Here is a 13,554-nt window from a genome sequence, read left to right as displayed (position 1 = left end):
GTTACAACAAAAACAGTTTTTGCTGAGATATACTTAGGGTTACAAGAAGTCATTAGGAAAGACATTACATAGCTCAAGTGATTTTTTTAATTGACCTTTGTCACACTAGCTACATTTATAAGTCAGTGCTATTAACAATAGAAGATCAAATGCTGTGCCAAACAAGAACCCTGCTTCATCAGCACCCCTACTTATGAGTTTGTGTCAGTCATGTGACTGAGGCAGAGATGGTAGTACTGCTTAGTAATGTGGCAGAGGTGTTAGGTGTATGGGTTAAGCACTAAGGCACTGTGTTCCTCCAAGGTCTGGATTATCTGCACCTTCTGGGCTCACAGTAAGGTCACAAAATTGAAAATGTTGTTTGTTGGACTTTGCCTAAAAGGAAGAAAATGTAGTAAAAATCACTTCTTCTGTTCTCAGCAAAATATGTGGGGTGGAATAACATGTGATTACATATAATTGGGCTGTTGTAAGATCAGGGGTTTGGTAATGGTGTAATTTGTATTACATGATATTACAACTGTATATCATGCCAGTGTTATCACATGTATTTATGTAATGACATGTTATTAGTGTGTTAACACACCATTACCAAACCCCTGGTGTTATAACAAAAACAGTTTTTGCTTAGTCCTGTGTCTACAACAAGATCCCATGTTTTTGTGTGCAACTGTAAATATGTACCTACTACATGGGATGTTGTGTATAAGATTGCTCTAGGGGATTTGTTACTATACTGGGCATTCCTTCTTTGTTTTTGACCTTATGTTTTACTTTTTGTTTTACCTCCCTTTTTGTTTTTGTTTTTCCTTTTTCCTTTTTTTGTATTATCCCCGTGTTTTGTCATGCCTATCTCATTTATCAAACTCAATTTGATTTTATTTAAGAGTCTTAAATTAGTGTGTCTCAAAAGTTTATTGAGTTGTTGTTAAATCCCGGAGGTATGACGGGTCAGTAAGGCTCGTCTCAGTAAGTAGACGATCTAGTTGAGATCGCCAATCACTAAGATCCATAGCAGGAATCCCCACTGCATTTTGGCTTTCTGGTTGAGAAATAATCCTGACTCCTTCGTAAACAGCGCTCAGAACTAACGATGAAGTCTGGTACATGGGTGCGTGGAAAAACTCGGAAAGGGTTGGGAACGGGTGCGATCTCGCTGGTGTAACAGGAAGGGTGTCAGTTTTTGGTACCATATGCTCATGGCTTTTGGTAGATATAGGCGCTGAGGTAGGATAATGGGCCGTGGATGGTTGGTCGCGATCCCAAGGCTTTGGCTCGATAGGCGTGATAGGTGACTGGAGGCTGAATCTCCCAAATTCTGGAAAAAGAATATGGAATGTGTTCTCAGTGATTGAGTGTCTTATGGAGTTTTCAAGGCGCCGTCTTATAATATCTGGGGCTTGCTTTGTCCACAAAAGTGCTTTTGCGCGCCTGTTAAGTAGAGGGCTTTGCCCCCGGATGTGTTGGGCGACGATTTCACAAATCCTTTTGTCCCCTGTTGCAGTGAGCAAATCTTCAAGTCCAAAAGCAAGGTTATTGAATGACTTGTGGGATGCTAAACCGAGTGCCTTGGCGGCGTCATTACAAGCATCGTCCCATTTTGAGCCCATAAATGCTAGGTCCCATTGAGCAATTTGTCGCGATAATATGAGAATAATGGACCACGCGAAGAAATAACAATTGAACCTCCATAGCGTATACTTTTTCGCATCTGAATCGAGTTGCATAGCGTAGCATATATCAAGGACCGAGAGTAACTTGATTTCTTCAAGGTAACGGATTTCTGTAACAAGCATCGACTTGACTGGACCGGCCTCATAGTCAGACGCCACGGATGCGGGGAGAACTTGCATAAAATCAACCGCGGGGATTTCATGGGAGAATAGGGCACCATGTCGGTTATTTTCATCGGCCATTCCTGTGCGCTCGACGCGGCATACGGACCTGTCATCAAGGAAGAGAAGAATAAACTCATGCCAGGGAGCTTCATTCTGCTTGCGATATTGCAGTGTGCTGAAAGTCTTGCCCTTGTGCTCGTTGTACCACTCCTCGCCTAGGCACTCGTGGCGAGTGTTCCAGCTCAGCGGCCTTGGTATGCGGAAGCGATCATTAGGTCGTGGACGAACTGATAAGCTATTACAACCGGCTGAGATACTACCTGCCACACCGCTGTACAAGAAAGTTGATACAGGAGCTGAGAAAAACATTGGAACTCTTGGTCAGGGGGGTTAGACGCTGCAAGGAATTGAGGAAAGGAAGGGGAGGGAATAACGTATATTGGTTAGGGGGGGGCACCCCTTTGCCCTACCTCGTGCCTCTCGTGTGGTTGTTTCAGCGCGCCTAGATCTAAGAGAGTAAGTCTAAACGATTGGCGAGCTGAGGGGATAGCTCTGCATGACCTCATTGCGTCAGCTTTGTTTATCATAAAGTAATTGGAATCGCACCAATTCTTTCTTTTTTGCGGCTCGTATGCGTGCTCCACTAGAAAATGGCTAAGCTCTATTGACACACACATCGTTTAGCATAATCCACAAACAAAACCACCCATATCACTATAGTATCACTTAAAATCGGTGGAATAGTGTGTATGCGACCATTTTACCTGTTACATCTGAACACGGGTGGTTTGATTGAACTCAGTTTCGTTACTCACTAGAGGTAACGATGGGACTGCGATTTAGCTGACGCTTGTTTGGCTGAGATACTCATAACAAAAGCGACAAGCTTTGTGTTTCAAGCAGCTTTATGATTGAACAACAAGATGGGTACCATGGATCTGAACAAACAACATCCAACGATTTACAATACAACCACCCCCTTGGGTTTTGGACGTGGATTAGCGTCCCCATCAAGGACAAAGGTCGTAAGCTTACATTCTACGAAACCCGCTGGGGTTCGCAAGCGCTCAGGAGTACCTATGGCTCGCCGAGCTCCATAAAACCTTAGTCACCTAGCATGTATGGCATCTAAAGAGATTAATGCAATATTCTCCAAGTTTAGTAAGGCGCGTGGTGACTGGGCTATATCCGTTACTCTCCTTGGCGAGCGTAAGGAGAACCATCGGTACTCCCGATGTAGTAGGGTGGCTGTGCCTCCTAGGGCTTCCCCCAGTCGTCCATAGCTATAGGATTACCTTGCTGCCCCCAGGCGTGTCCACCGAGCGCGCGAACCCCAGCGGGATTTTGTAGAGAAGGCCAAGTGTTAGCGCACGATTCTGAGCGCCAAGGCTCTGTTGGCGCTTAAGTATGGCTCAATCTAAGCAAACGTAAACACAAGAGCTCAAGTGAAATGGAGACCACCCTAGCCTCTCACGGGCCACGCCTTCTTGTGTACCGCTCAGCTCTGCATATGCTGCGGATTGGAAACTTGAATACTCTTGGAGCACTCGGCGTCTTGTTGTAAACGTATTGGCATGTTCGCTGTGTGACCCCCGTCATGTCAACGACATTGGATCCCGCGGAACAAGCAGATCAAGAGGATATGATCGACCCGGAGAAGTAAGCAATACATTCATAAGGCGGTGGGGCTCCTTATGAGCTATGTTTCCGTGTAAACCCAGGGTTCTTTGCGCAACGCGGGTGCGAATCCATATTTAACGAGTTATCTCATCCTTCCGTGGGCTAATTTCTATACCTCGGGACAACAATGTCGCTGTGGTCCGCCTTATTGGACTAGGGTGCCGATGTATTGGCAAAGAGCGTTTATATTTGTTCGATTCGATGACGCGAAGCGTGGATTCGGTCTTGACTTCGGGGATCAGCACCGCCTCGTCTCCAGCTGCGGACCAATTGGTCAAAGGTATATAAAACCACGGCAACCAAGACCCTCGAAGTTATACTCCTCCCGCACAACGACTAGATCAATAATTATGATTTTCACAACCGGACTTGTCGTCGCTGCCGCCGTCGTTGGCTCTTCTGCCCAGAGTTTGACTGGGCGAGTTGGATCAAAACTCGTAAATATTTAATTTGCTGACAATAAAATTGTAGTCTAAGCTCGTCATGCCAAGCGACCGCTGCTTCCGTGTTGACGGGCCCCGGCGCAGAATGCCTTGGTATCTCAGGCCTCATCAATATTGCTCTAACCAACTCCAACGATAGCCTCGTTTCTCCCATCAACAACTGGCTGACGACGGTAAGCCAATCATATTTTACACAAAGCTCACAATAGTAAATAATCTTAAAATGGTTAGACTTGCGCTCAACCGGCGTGCACAAACGGGACTATTGACACACTGATCTCGAACATTACAACCGGATGCTCGAGCGATTTGAATTCTGCCGGCGTTACCACCGGTACTTGGCAAGACATTAGCGAGTACGTGAAGGAGTGGTATCCTGTTGGGCGCCAAGTTGCTTGCTTGAAGAAGTGAGTTGATTTGGAGTTTCGAGAAAATCTCGTTAATTGTGTTGGCTAGTGGCGATTCTCTGTGCGTGACTTCGACTCTGCAAAGCATTGAGAACTGGTTAGGCCAACCGTTGAGCAAGAACACTATCGAAACCGTCCTCCCAAGGCTTGTCTCCACTACCACGGAAGTTCCTGCAAACGTGACTTGCACCGATTGCACCAAGGCTGCCTATGCCTTGATCCGCCCCCATCTCAACGATGCCAACCGAGGTACTTGGGACAACACCGTCGCCGGACAATGCGGTAGCAGCTATACTGGTATGTCAAAACACCCATGATCCCTATTACCGTGCTAAAGGATTTGCTGTAGATGGAACTACCCCCTCCGGAATCGTCGAGTCTGCCAATAGTGCCACACAAGGATCTTCCAACGGGGCCCTCTCGTCCGTTGGGTCCTGGTCCGCTGCCGCGCTCCTCACTGGAGTCGCTTCTTTTGTGGTGCTTGTCCTCTAAACACCACCAAGACAGTAGATCTACGAACTTTAGACTCTTCGAATGTGGACATTTTCGTTATGATGTATGGTCTTTGTACGCCCGATTAATGATGTACAATCTTATAGTGATAGTCGCTGTATACGATCGGCGTGTTTCCCTAAGATATTACACTATGATCGATGCAGTACTACCTAAGCTATTGACGAAAAAGTTATCGTGGCGCCAATGACATTACTAAGCAGTCGGTGGGTGTCTCTATCTCATCTACCTAAGGAAGTATCATGCTGTTTAACCATCAGGTTGCTGCCCCCTCGTAACACCCAACACGGAACTACTTGACAACGCTTGCTGTGTGAGTTCTATCGCGTAACCGAACGCTGTGTTCAACAACCGAACTGTTCTCTGGCCGACTTGCCCGATCGGGCAACCGAAGCGAGTTGATTCGAGTAAGAAGTAGCTTATACCCAACTATTATGGGAGCTGGGATGGCCATGGATAACTTAACGCCCTTTTACAGAACCGACACCGAGTTTGCCTTGTTTTGTAAACTGCACGGGTAGCAAGATTCCCACTCGGACCACAGGCCTACGGTCTTCGGCGAAGCTAACAAATGCCTGGTCATGAGCATGGATCGATCAAAATTGACTCGCAAGGGACGTATATAAAGCATAGTCCGGTGCAGTATGTCGAGCAATATTTAAAACATTTCCGTACGACCTTGTACACCAACTTAAAATATGAAAACTGCAGTTCTCCTTGCTATCGCTGGTTCTGCCCTCGGCCGCACATTTACCGTCTATAACGCGTGTCCATTTACCATCTGGCCTGCTATCTTCGTAGGTTTCTGCCAACTAATTTTTATTCCGTGCTTATCCACAATCGTTTTCGTGCGTTAGACTGATCTGAGCGTTGGCTCCGCCGTTCCTGCGATCGAAAATGGGTGGGAAGCGCCGGCATACTCAAAACGTTCATTTAATGTCCCCGATAACTGGAAGGTTGGACGCATCTGGGGTCGTACCCAGTGCGATTTCTCAAAGACACCTGCTGGTATAAATTCATGTCTCACAGGCGGATGTAACGGTGGGCTGGTGTGCGACGGAAGAACGGGAGTCGGCCTCCCACCTGTCACCTTTGCCGAATTTACGTTGGGTGATACTGGAGGGTCCGACTTTACGGATGGTAAGTATAGTTGCTCGCAAAGATTGGCTATTTATGAAGTGGGGAGATAGTGAGTTTGGTCGATGGATTCAACCTGCCTATGCGTATTTCCAACACTGGCGGGTGCGGAGTTGCCGAATGTACCGTGAATCTAAACAAGGATTGTCCTGAGGCTCTCAGGGGACCTTTGGATTCAAATGGAAGTGTCGCTGCTTGTAAGGTAAAAACGCTATGCAATTTCCCTGTGCTCTATATTAATTTTCTTTCGTTTTCCAGTCTGCTTGCCTAGCACAACTCAGTCCCCCAAGCGATTCATCAAGTTGCTGCACCGGTGGATTCGCTAAGCCTTCGACTTGCCCGCCATCCGGAGTCGAATATTATTCTTACTTTAAGAATCCTTGCCCAAAGTCGTACGTCTACGTTTATGACGAGTCGAGCGGTACTGCGTTGTGGACGTGCCCTTCCTCAAAGAAGGCCGACTGTAAGTTGACTTGTTCAGCCTTCATTTTTTGGAAAATTGCTGATGGGTTGAAATACAGATACTGTAACGTTCTGCCCATGAAATTAAAGCTCCTTCGAGCTCCCTGCTTGCTAGATATACGCTCCTGAGCATGCTATGTATTAATTGTATACAATCCATATGATTTTAAACTCAAGGGTCGGTATTAAGAGTAAGATGATCTGGGGTGACGAATCGGGTAGGTATATGCGCATGAACCCAAATCTCTGAGTGAGTGTATCTAAATCATTTGGGCAATTACAAAATGATTGATATACGGAGTCGAACGCAGTAGCTTGCCCTTTGGTTCTTAGTTGTAGGTATCTCCTAGCGCTATCATTCAGGGGGAAACGATGAATGATACGTTACTATTATCGTTGGCATAGTTCTCAGTCGGGATTACGTAGTAAACGATGGCAAGAGAACTATACCAGAACTCCATACAGTTTATTTTCTGCGACTGCTGACATTCCAAAAAATATTTCACACATCGCTATCCTACCCTCCTGAGTGGGTTATCACTCTTTTTGATAATGCGGCAGCGGCTTTTCTTGCCTCCAGCTTCAGTTTACCTCGGGTCTCTAATGAAAACCTCCACGTAGCCATTGCAATTGATTTGAGCAGGCGCACCCGCACTTAGTCACCCGCAATCATGAAGGCTTCATATACAAAAGTATTAGCTGTATATTCACAATCATGGTTCAAAGTAAAAATCATCTTCAAGGGTTGCTACTGTTCTGGCATATGGGCTACCCGACCTCTTCTGTCGCCCGACACCCCCGACCGGCTAATCGTTGCGAGTCTACCCACTAGAACCCTGATATATCTATAGAAATATTTCCGCCGGTAAAGCTATGAGTTGGCCATAGCATTGAGCTCTCGGGCTGGCTCTATTTAATGTATGCGCGTTGACGGCGCTGCCCATACGATGTGATAATATTCTCGACTATGTTTGAGCACCCGCGGCTACGTTCTCATGGGTAACCCAATATAAAAGTGAATATTCGACCCAAGAGTTCATCGACATTCATTATTCTATAGTACTTCGAGTATCAGAAATATGATCCCTGTTTTGTTTCTTGCCTTGACTGGTTATTGCCTAGGCCTCACATTCACCGCACATAGCGCACATCCACACACTATTTGACTAGCTTTGTTCGTGAGCATTCACGGCTCACCAGGTTTGGTCTATATCTATTGTTTTACTCAGATCGACCTCATTATCGGCACGACTATTCCCATGATTGAAACCGACTGGGAGGCTTTGTCCGGTTCGAAACTTTCTTTCATCGTCCCCGATAAATGGAAGCCTGGCTGCATTCGGGGACGCACTGGATGAAATTTTGTAAATAAGGACGGACCAACCGCATGTTTAACCGGCGGTTGTACTGGTGGCCTACGGTGTGATCCAAAAACTGGGATTGGCATCGAGCCAGCCAGCATTGTCGAATGAGCACTAAGCGAGAGTGATGCCTATGACTAGTATGGGTGGTAAGATATATAGACTTCAAGATAAAACTCTTAGGACTCAGGCAAGTACTAAGCACAGCGGGTGCATAGTGAGTCTTGTGGATGGGTTCAACTTGCCAATGCGGATCTACAACAACGTCGGCTGTGCACTTCAAGAATTTATTGACAACCTCAGCCTCAGTTGTCCCGACCTACTCAAGGGGTCTATAAATGCAAATAGAACCGTCTCTGGACGCAAGGTGAACTCATGCGTTTGAGCCTAATATGTTTAGGGTCTTAAGTATACATAGCTAGTCTGCTTTCATAGCAAATCTTGACGGAAATCCTGTCAATTATCTCAATTGTTGCACTGGCAATCAAAATCCCCCTGCGACTTGCCCTTCTTCTCGTGTCCAATGTTATTTATACTTAAAAATGATTGCCCTCGCTATTTTGTTTATCCTTACGACGACTCAAACGGCGCTGATTATGAGTTAACCCTGATACAACTTTATGATCAGGTGGTCGAGGCAGGGTCAGCGTTATATATTTGGAACAGTCGCTTTGGGTTGATAGTGGATAAGATAGTACGGTAATCTTTGGTTTGTGTCTTTTCATGAATTCAACGAATGTGTGGCGCACATGGGAATCACTATCTGCACATGAAGAACAGAAAATTATGCTCGATTTCCTATCTCTAATTATCGGTTGCCCCCCAGTCGCCAACAAATCGGTTATTCGTTAAAGGCACAAGTTTCGATATTCAAGGCCCGAGTGCCAAGCGTGATAGGAGTGACCTTGAGCCGTCATTAACTTGCAAGTTTCGGGATTGTGTCGTTGGAAGACTCTTGACCGAGAAAGCTTATATACTCAATTGAGACAGGAGCTTGTTCATGCTTGGTGTTGTGTGTTGACATATGTCCGCATGAAATAAACGAGCACGATGGATAACTGCTAAACAATCCCAAGTAGGGTTTGGGCTATACACTGGCCATGAGGAAAAGATTGAGATATTCAACCTTGAAAACGAATTATATAATACAAATAGATAAACAGATACGGCGTATTGCTGGGTTGACGCTCGATCCGAGCTGGCCGCTCGAAATATGCTGGGATCACGTCCACGTGACCAAGGCACTTGCCGTTTTGTCCTTGACCACGACACTGGTCAGACCGCAGTCTACTTGGTACTGAACCTGTGATACGCGGCCACATGATGCACTTCTAAATAATCTTGATATGAACGTTTTTTCTCTCAACCGCGTATGCACCTATCTAATACCCGAATGCTTCTGTTTCCCACTGCCTTCGATCGCTTAGTTGAAGCGACTTGATCCTGGTTGTCTCATGAGCCCAAGCAGCCTATGGTCACTTCTTGTTCAAACATGTAATATCATGTGTTAATAGGTGTCCTTTTCCGGCGTCCCCGCCTGTCCTCGCTTGTTGAGTTCTATCCATGCTGCATTTTGGCGAAGCTTCCAAACTTCCCGTGCCGCTTGATGCTATTTTTGGAGAGACGGAGAAAATCTTTCACTTAGAACTCGATATCTAGTTAGTATTTAAGGTGCTATCGCATAAGGCCAAAGACAGCACCTGACGCTTAGTTCTACATACTTGCTTACAACTCCTTCACAATGGTCAAGTCTGCTGTCCTCCTCGCTTTCATTGGTTCCGCTCTCGGGCGTACATTCACCGTCTACAACGCCTGTCCATTCACCATCTGGCCTGCTGTTTTCGTAAGTTCACTGAGACTCGTATATAGTGCTCAACACTAATTTCCGCTTGCAGACTGATCTCAACGTCGGTTCTGCTGTTCCTTCTATCGAAACTGGTTGGGAGGCTGCTGCCTACACCAAGCGTACTTTCACCGTCCCCGACAACTGGAAGGCTGGTCGTATTTGGGGACGCCGCAACTGCAATTTCGCTACCAACCCAGGTCCCAATTCCTGTCTGACTGGTGGTTGCAATGGCGGTCTCAAGTGCGACTCTCGTACTGGCACTGGTGTACCCCCGGCTAGCGTTGCCGAGTGGACCCTCAGCGGCTCTGATGGGCTTGACTGGTACGATGGTGAGTCAACAATACCGGGATGTAAGTTGCACATGTTTTGACACGTGTTCGGACGTGCAGTGAGCTTGGTCGATGGATACAACTTGCCCATGAGCATCACCAACAACGTTGGATGTCAGGTCGCCTCGTGCGCGGTTGATCTTGGGCCAAACTGTCCTGCTCCTTTGAAGGGGCCTTATGACAGCAGTGGCTTCCCAGTTGGTTGCAAGGTACGTCCCTAGAAGTGACCGTCTTCCGACAGACCACTCACACTAAACCCATAGTCTGCCTGCTTTGCGAACCTCGATGGGAACCAAGCCAATTCCGGTAACTGTTGCTCCGGCTCCCATAACACCCCCGCAACTTGCCCTCCCTCTGGCGTTCAGTACTACTCGTATTTCAAGAATGCTTGCCCACGGTCCTACGTCTATGCCTATGACGAGTCAAGCGGCACAGCCTTGTGGAATTGCCCTGCTTCGAAGAAGGCTGATTGTGAGTGCTCTCCATCAATTTATGGGTCATTAGATTGACAAGTTTGCATATAGACACTCTTACTTTCTGCCCTTGAACGGACAAAAAGACTTGAATACATGTATACATCGGCTAGATAATATACTTTCTCCTTCTCATTATTTAAGTTGAATCTGCCATCACGGCATCCTGCAGTACCCATGCTCAATAAGTTGACAATAACATTCGAGAACTCTCGGTCGCCGCTTCTTGATCAGCTCGGGTCGATATGACGACTCTAAGGTGAGCATGTGCTCATAGACCTACCATGGATACGTGAGCTGGCACACTGGATTCTCGGCCATGTCTAATGTGAATTTCCATTTGTAGTGTGCACAGGGAGTGCGGGGTCACTGGTCACGAGTGTGGCATAGGTGTGCCCAATAATAGTACGACCATCTACTGAAAGATTGTATTTATAAAGTGGGGCACGTTCGCATATTTCTTCGTACATGAGGAGCAGCTAGTTGGTCTGGGTAACCGGCTCACGCATAAATCACGTGAAGAGCTGGGCCTGGGCCCAGCTGACCCCCAAGAACAGAGAAGTTCAACACAACACGACTAGGCCCTCAATGGTCTCATAACTTGTTGCTATCTTGAGCTACGAAAAAATTCATAGATGTACCATCCTCCGGCCCGAAACCTTACGAGAATTCCCCTCAGTCAATATCTGGCATGCCTCAAACCGGAATTTCTATTTGCAATGCATGACTATCAAAGTAATGGACTGTGCTAACTTTGAACGCAGTTTGAATTTTACCGGTTGAAAGACAAGGTCTTTTTCACTCGCTTAGATAAATTTTATCTCGTTTAGCTTGGCACAACTAGAAGGTGTTTGTGATGTGTGCCTACTGGATCGACGTATTCTGAAATTCGTTGCTCGCTTGCATGTTTGCCTGGGCCAGCGTGAATAAAAGGTGCTTCCCTGCGTTTGGGCCAGCACCGTCAACTTATAATCATCTCTGGAACCTCTGCCATGAGATCTGTCGCATTACTTGCATTCTTCGGCTCTGTCCTCGGGCGCACTTTCACAGTATACAATGCATGCCCATTCACTATCTGGCCTGCTGTCTTTGTATGTCTCTGGAGCTTTAACCTGAAATCATCAAGAACTGACTTTTGTTACTGACTTAGACTGATTTGAACGTTGGAAACGCTGTTCCTGGGATCGAAACTGGATGGGAGGCTGCCGCGTTCACTAAGCGCACCTTCAACGTTCCAGACAACTGGAAGGCCGGCCGTATCTGGGTGCGTGATGTCCCATATATATTTATTCGTTTTAACCCGTGTTGTAGGGCCGCCGTAACTGCAACTTCTCGACGAACCCAGGTCCCAACTCGTGCTTGAGCGGAGGATGCAATGGAGGTTTGTTGTGCGACTCGCGCACCGGGACTGGTGTGCCCCCGGCTAGTGTCGCAGAGTGGACACTTAACGCTGCTGATGGTCTTGATTGGTATGATGGTTAGTGATCAGTCAATCAGTCTTTTATTGATGGCTCACATATCATAACGTGGGACAGTCAGCCTGGTCGATGGTTACAATCTGCCTATGCGCATCACTAACACTGCCAGCTGCCCTGTGGCTGACTGCGCTGTTGACCTTGGTCCTGATTGCCCCGCCCCCCTCAAAGGGCCATTCGATTCTACTGGCTTCCCAGTTGGATGCAAGGTATGATCTCGATCTTTTCGCTGGGCCATATTCTTATATCGGACCCAGTCTGCTTGCGCCGCCAATCTAGATGGGAATCAAGCTAACTCCCGTAATTGTTGTTCGGGACAATACAGCACGCCTCAGACATGTCCTCCTTCTGGAGTACAATACTACTCGTACTTCAAGGACCGCTGCCCTCGGTCATACGTTTATGCATATGATGAATCTAGCGGCACTGCGTTGTTCACATGCCCTGCTTCAAAGAGGGCAGACTGTAAGTGTCTAATATTGTTTATGTGCGGCAAAATCGCTTACTGTTCGCAAATAAGACACCCTTACCTTCTGCCCGTAAAGCTTAGCAGATTCCTGTTTAACGGTAATACGGTTGGATCGGATCGGATCGGATTGCTAACTGAGAACCGGCCTTGAAAATCTGTAGTTATGTTGCTCATATCATAATTGGTTGTTTAACATATCAGTGAATACAACCCACGAAAAAACCTTCCTATATCTCGCTATGAGGTGATGTTACGCAACCCGTGAAGTCCCACCATGGCTAAGAAGCCGGCACTCATGGACCATAGAGCTCCAGGCACTACTAAATTTTGAAAATGTCACCATCTAATTTAAATTTGGAAGAGGGAAACCCGAGTGACGACCAAAATACCATATAAATATGAACGTTTACCGTAGTCGGTAATGCTGGCAAGCTTTCAAAGCTTCTGTATACTAACCCACACTGTACAAGGTTATAATGCTGAGAATCAGTGCGCGTGTTTGAGTGAGAATTGAGCTGAAGTCAACATCAATACATACTGATTTTAGGTATTGATTCTTCCATAGTCTGATTCATGCTGAGAGAGGCATACTAGCATTGTAATTTTCAGACCATATCCTACTGAAAAAGGAATCTTTTACTGATGTACCAATTTTCAGGATCTTATCACACCACAGTGCCAAGGAGCAAACTTGATTGCCACATTTTGAAAATGTGGTGGTGCTCAAGGTCTCTGTTGTGAGCATTGACCATTTACTGCACAGTGGACCCCAAATGTTGTACACCACTGTAATGTGGGTACTTGCTAGTGGGGGTTGGGCGCTTAAGGCTGTACTACTACACTACTTATGTAATCTAACTAAGTAAGGCTAACTACTAACTACTAAGTTGCTTAGGGCAACAACTAACTATCTACTGTCAATGCAGAGGGGGCCAGAAGCCTGGAGGTGTGGTAGGTAAGGTGAGGGGGTAAGTGTCTTCTGTCTACTGAGGGCCGGCTACTTAGCTGGCTGGATACCTTCTCTAATGGGTAAGAGACAAGGTAAAATTGACTTGGTGTTCCCAAGCAATTTTCCTGCTGTATATATAGACAAGGGCGCACTATCTACATGGTCTGTGCGC

General features: G+C 46.5%; 5 protein-coding genes across 5 annotated transcripts; 4 read left to right on the top strand and 1 right to left on the bottom strand.

The window, feature by feature from the left end:
* Nucleotides 1-914: 914 nt before the first annotated feature.
* Nucleotides 915-2,207, bottom strand: RhiXN_04667 (uncharacterized protein; the record flags this gene model as incomplete). The annotated part of the gene is made up of 1 exon (XM_043324484.1): nucleotides 915-2,207. One exon carries the CDS (start codon nucleotides 2,205-2,207, stop codon nucleotides 915-917), a length of 1,293 nt encoding a protein of 430 aa, XP_043176903.1.
* Nucleotides 2,208-3,435: 1,228 nt separating this feature from the next.
* RhiXN_04666 (uncharacterized protein) lies at nucleotides 3,436-4,860 on the top strand (the record flags this gene model as incomplete). The annotated part of the gene is made up of 5 exons (XM_043324483.1): nucleotides 3,436-3,497; nucleotides 3,990-4,134; nucleotides 4,193-4,368; nucleotides 4,418-4,665; nucleotides 4,718-4,860. The coding sequence occupies 5 exons, from the start codon at nucleotides 3,436-3,438 to the stop codon at nucleotides 4,858-4,860; spliced, it is 774 nt and encodes a 257-aa protein (XP_043176902.1).
* A 719-nt stretch (nucleotides 4,861-5,579) lies between these two features.
* RhiXN_04665 (pathogenesis-related protein PR5K (thaumatin family)) lies at nucleotides 5,580-6,562 on the top strand (the record flags this gene model as incomplete). Its single annotated transcript, XM_043324482.1, has 5 exons — nucleotides 5,580-5,678; nucleotides 5,739-6,021; nucleotides 6,072-6,220; nucleotides 6,277-6,481; nucleotides 6,540-6,562. 5 exons carry the CDS (start codon nucleotides 5,580-5,582, stop codon nucleotides 6,560-6,562), a joined length of 759 nt encoding a protein of 252 aa, XP_043176901.1.
* Nucleotides 6,563-9,582: 3,020 nt separating this feature from the next.
* On the top strand, nucleotides 9,583-10,563 carry RhiXN_04664 (pathogenesis-related protein PR5K (thaumatin family); the record flags this gene model as incomplete). Its single annotated transcript, XM_043324481.1, has 5 exons — nucleotides 9,583-9,684; nucleotides 9,737-10,016; nucleotides 10,077-10,225; nucleotides 10,280-10,487; nucleotides 10,541-10,563. 5 exons carry the CDS (start codon nucleotides 9,583-9,585, stop codon nucleotides 10,561-10,563), a joined length of 762 nt encoding a protein of 253 aa, XP_043176900.1.
* A 918-nt stretch (nucleotides 10,564-11,481) lies between these two features.
* On the top strand, nucleotides 11,482-12,514 carry RhiXN_04663 (pathogenesis-related protein PR5K (thaumatin family); the record flags this gene model as incomplete). The annotated part of the gene is made up of 6 exons (XM_043324480.1): nucleotides 11,482-11,580; nucleotides 11,640-11,753; nucleotides 11,801-11,966; nucleotides 12,025-12,173; nucleotides 12,222-12,429; nucleotides 12,510-12,514. 6 exons carry the CDS (start codon nucleotides 11,482-11,484, stop codon nucleotides 12,512-12,514), a joined length of 741 nt encoding a protein of 246 aa, XP_043176899.1.
* Nucleotides 12,515-13,554: the final 1,040 nt, after the last annotated feature.

Source organism: Rhizoctonia solani, chromosome 2 (assembly GCF_016906535.1).
Source record: "Rhizoctonia solani chromosome 2, complete sequence".
In the NCBI taxonomy this organism is placed as follows: domain Eukaryota; kingdom Fungi; phylum Basidiomycota; class Agaricomycetes; order Cantharellales; family Ceratobasidiaceae; genus Rhizoctonia; species Rhizoctonia solani.
This window is presented reverse-complemented; position numbering and strand designations above follow the sequence as displayed.